The following is a 4,836-nucleotide window of genomic DNA, read 5'->3' as shown; positions in this document are numbered from 1 at the left end:
GAAGCCAATGTAATTTAAATGCACACACCCAAGCGTTGTCTGAAGGTTTCTAAAAGATCAACTGCTGGGGCAATAATAATAATTAAGAAAAGGTAAGTCTGTGCAAAAACTACTCGTGAGCCACAAAGTGTTACAAGTCTCAGGAGTTCAAAGAGCACAACGTTTTATTGTTCCTTTCCTCATTTTTAAGGCTTCTTCTTAAAGAGGAAGAGTCCTTTACACGGGCAAGCATTAGCTGCAGGGTAGGTATTGGTAGCTGCCCATTTAATTTAAGTGCAAACCACATCAATCCGTTTTATCAAGGAAGTTATGAAATTTGATAAATAACAGTTTCACACTGATGACAGATGCTCTGAGAAAAATTAAGCATGATCTTCTGGATTTCACCCATTATGTGTCATCACTTCAGACACCCCATCACCAAGAAGCAATTCAGTAACAGACATGGCAACATGAAGCCAGGCCACTTACACTTCTACCAAAATACTCTGGAAAAGTGCCTGCTAAGATTATGTTGCAGAAATAATTTATACCTGCAGCATAGCTGCAAAAAGCATAATCAGAATAGAGACCTTGAGAGACGTATGCCCGCCATGTGAAAAGCATTTCTACACGTATGAATTTAGCAGCTACAGATCCATCTTTTATTTTTAATCCAACATCAAGTCATTCAGATACAGTCAGACACTTGACCCATCCTCTGTACATGTTTTCACCTATTTTCCTAGCATTCTGGGCTACTCCCCAATAAGGTTTGCTGTTGGAACCTGTGATCTTCTAGTAAACATTAATCTAAACTTTAACCTATAACAGGCATGCTGAGTTATTACACTATTCACTGAACAGGTGGGTGATAGATTCCTACTTAAGTCAAAATGCCCCCTTCCTGCACTTGTCAAGTAATTTGCTTTACCATGAGGGGCAGTGTAACTCAGAAGATCCAACTTCAATGCCCTGCTCCGACACAGGACTTCCTATGTGACCTGTGGCCACTCATTTAGGGGGAAAATATTTAAAAGCACCTAAGAATTTAGACACACAAGTCAACAGGATGTTGACCCACTGACTTGTGTGTTTAAATCCCTTTGACAGTTTTGAATGTCTCCCCTAAATCTATCTCAGATCCCTATCTGTAAAATGGGAACAATACAGTCGCACCTAGAAGGATATTGTGAGGATAAATATATTAAAAGTCTGTGACTCACTCTGATACTTTAATGGTTGCTGCCACATGAGGAAGACGCACACCTCCACCAGGTACTACCTTCAGTGATTAATTTGTAGTGAAAGAGGTGCCATGGCTCAAGCAATTTTTTTACATTCATAACTGACGCAGCAAGCCCAAAAGGTGCTGAGGCTATGAACTGCCAAGCCTAGATGTGCCAGGGCTCAGCCCTGGCAAGCCCTGGCAAAAATTAAGCAATGACTACCTTCCATCTTTATGATGCTATAGCTCAAGTACTGCCAATACTTCTAAACCTGGAAAAACAGTAACACCCTAAGAAATAGATTCAGTATCATATTATAATCAGCAATACATGCACTGAACCAAATTCCTTTTCAGCAGGTCCATCTTGCTTGGTCTCATCATTCTGTAAAACATATCACGTGCAGGGTGGATTTGATTTAAATCAAATTGATTTAAATCACTAGTCAGGAAGATTCGATTTAATCATGGTTTTCTACATAAAAGTGCATTCTTGTTGGTTGTTATAACCTTAATACATATTCTTCACAACTCAGAAATAGATGTAGGTTTCATTTTTAGAAGGTACACACTATACATTTTCAAACAGTGATTTATTCTGAAAACTTTTCAGATTAATTTTACAGCTATATCAGAAAATGAATGATTGTTTGGTTATTTCATTTACCAAAGGTAACTGAAGCAGATATTTATGAAGTGATTGGGAGGTGAACTATCTCCAATTCAACAGGTTAATCATTAATATTTGGAGGATTTTCTTGCCATGCTGTATTAGGAGGAGAATATCACTAGAGAGACATTTAAATTGTTTTATTTAACTAAAAAACAACAACATTAAGTATCCTGGATTTTTTTCTTCAACAGCAAACATATAATATTTTAACAAAACAAGCATATGTCCCTGACTTCTCACATTTATCTCCAGACTTCTTCTCCTTGTCCAGATCTATTCCGCCCCTAACAATCTTCTGTTCATTGAATTTTTTGAAACTTTGTACTTTTAGAGAGAGGTAAGGGATTGACTCTGGCCTGGTCTACACTGGGGAAGGGGCGGGGGTGTCGATCTAAGATACGCAACTTCAGCTACGAGAATAGTGTAGCTGAAGTCGACGTATCTTAGATCGAATTCAAATTACTTACTTCGCCTCCTCGCGGCGCGGGATCGACGGCTGCGGCTCCCGTCGACTTTGCTTCCGCCTCTCGCCGAGCTGGAGTTCAGCAGTCGACAGGAGAGTGATCGGGGATCGATTTATCGCGTCGACACTACACGCGATAGATCAATCCCCGATAGATCAAGCGCTACCCGCCAATCCGGCGGGTAGTGTAGACGTACCCTCTGTGTACACAAATTTGCAGAGGGACAACAGAGTTGAGGTCTGTTATTACTCACCTCTATATATTATTTATTTAAAATCATTTTTGCTGTTAACAAGCATGTTATCTCTGGAGACACAAAGCCACAGTTTGAGAACTGCAAAACTAAGCATCTCCGGTGGTATCTTCTAGACTGAGCACTGAGTCCCATTGGGTAGATAGAAAGATTAACCTAAATAATCTATACAGAAGCCCCTGGAACTCCATAAAATTGGGTCCCTAATCCATGAACTATTGGAACTCATTTACAAAACTTTTCTTAAACATGACATGAATATATTGTCTCATACTATAGAATTAGAATTTATAATCCCTATTCCATGATGAGATATCTCTGCACTATAATGCATCTTAATTAAAACTCTCTAGAGAAGTTTCTTCCTCAAAAAGCATTTTTTTCAAAATAATCTGATTTAAATAAAAAAAAATCTGACTTTTTGTTTGTTTTTTAAATCACTGATTTTTATCCACCCTGATCATGTGTTTGCCAGCCATACCATACACCTTTAGGCTTTCAGACAGTAAGGTCTGTGGAACAGGGCCTTCAGTTGGCACTGCAAGGTACAGCATACAGTCATGGCCCTCTATAAATGTGCCCAGACTGGTTAGTATCTTGTTGCATGACAGCATGGCCCAGGCTGCTCTGCAATAGTGCCCACTAACAACATGCCATATGGACACAGGAGCAGCTTTATTCCTAACCTTACTGTACCCAAGGGCCAAACTCCAGAAGCAGAAGACAAATTCCTGACCCCTCTTCTCCCCTCCTTGCTCTCAACCCAAGGACTAGAGCTGCAGCTGCAAGCCACAAGTGACAGCTCGGAGAAACCACACCAGGTCAGCACAGGGGCCAAAGTAGCTCAGCCACCGACCCCAACTCCTCAAGGGCAGAAGCAACCTAGTCTGCTGGTTCCATGCATCCAGAAGTGAGGAGAAAGTCCTAATTAAAGAGGTGGTCCAATGCTCACAACGCAGCCTGCAACACGCCGCTCATGGGAGGAAACCCCCTGCCCATTGTGTACATACACCTTCCTCTCCTCTTGCTGGACCACACACGGCGCAGCAGCGAGGAGAACGCACTGCAAACAGCCCTTCTTCCCCCGCCCCAGCCTAGTGCGTGGGAGGGGGGGGCAGCCTCCACTGCACCTCGCCCGCCCCAGCCTGGTGCACGGGGGGGGGGAGCCTCCACTGCTGCACACACACCCCGCTCCGCAGCCCGGTACGCACAGGGAGGGGGCGGTACCCACGCCCCCCTCCCCCCACAGCCCAGTCCTCCCCTCCCTCGCGAGCCCGGGGAAGGAGCCGCTGCCGCCGCCCCGCTCGCCCTCACTCACCCGCCGAGCCCAGCAGCAGCCACAGCAGCCACATGGCCCCGCGCCGGCCGCTCCGCAAACTTTCCTTTCCGCCTGCTCCGTGCGCGAGCAAGTCTCCGCCCGAACCGGGCCCGGGCGGGGGGAGGGGGAGACGAGGGCGGGGCCGGGGGAGGGGCCCTCCGCGCAGCCACAGAGCGCAGCAGCCCCGGCCGGGACCCTGGCTGCGGGCCCGCCCACTCGGCTCCTGTGCCCGGTGCCCCTCTCTCCCTCTTCCCCTGCTGGCGCACCTGGGGCGGAGATTCTCGCCCATGCATGCACCGGACTAGGGAGCAGAGGGTGTTGTTAATCCTGCACCCCAGCCGGCCACACAGCGAGGGGAGTTAGCATTGCATCCCGTTTCCTAGCCCGATGCATGTGTGGGTAGTTACCAGTTACCCCTGCTCCCCAGCCTGCTGCACACATGAGGGGATCATTACACCCTCTCCTCCCTTGGCTGGTGCATACACTGGCAGAGAGAGGTAACCGTGCATCTTCTCCCTGCCACAGGGACCAGGGAGCTGCCACTGCAACTCCTGTCTTCCGGGATTATTCAGAGCCCAGGGCCTACCTCAAACTCCCATCAAGGAACTGTTGTCCAGTTCTTTTCCTATCACTCACCAACCAAACACACTATCTCTGTGACCAGACATTACAGTGATGGGCGTTACAGAAATGCATGTAATAATAATAGCAGCAGACACAAAAACCATAGCAAGCAACTCTACTGCTGTACATAGTGCTCATTCTAAGCATGTGGTTCCTAGTTGCACTCACATTGTATTCACACACTTCTCCTATCACATACAAACAAATAATATGCTGCCACCCATGTTCACACTCAAAGGGAAAAGTGGCTCATACACAATTACAAGCTAAGCTGAAATGATAGTAACAGAGTGTGTG

The 4,836-nt window shown here is 46.0% G+C and overlaps 1 protein-coding gene across 1 annotated transcript in view; it reads right to left on the bottom strand.

Moving 5' to 3' along the window:
* The window catches only part of LDLRAD3 (low density lipoprotein receptor class A domain containing 3), a 178,311-nt gene extending 174,291 nt beyond the window's left edge, over window positions 1-4,020 (bottom strand). The window contains exon 1 of the mRNA XM_026651506.2: window positions 3,916-4,020. Within this exon, the coding sequence (XP_026507291.1) occupies window positions 3,916-3,949 (34 nt within the window). The 5' untranslated portion in view covers window positions 3,950-4,020. The remainder of the gene's footprint in view (window positions 1-3,915) is intronic.
* Window positions 4,021-4,836: the final 816 nt, after the last annotated feature.

This window comes from Terrapene carolina, unplaced genomic scaffold (assembly GCF_002925995.2).
Source record: "Terrapene carolina triunguis isolate 2854851 unplaced genomic scaffold, T_m_triunguis-2.0 Scaffold96, whole genome shotgun sequence".
Classification (NCBI taxonomy): domain Eukaryota; kingdom Metazoa; phylum Chordata; order Testudines; family Emydidae; genus Terrapene; species Terrapene triunguis.
This window is presented reverse-complemented; position numbering and strand designations above follow the sequence as displayed.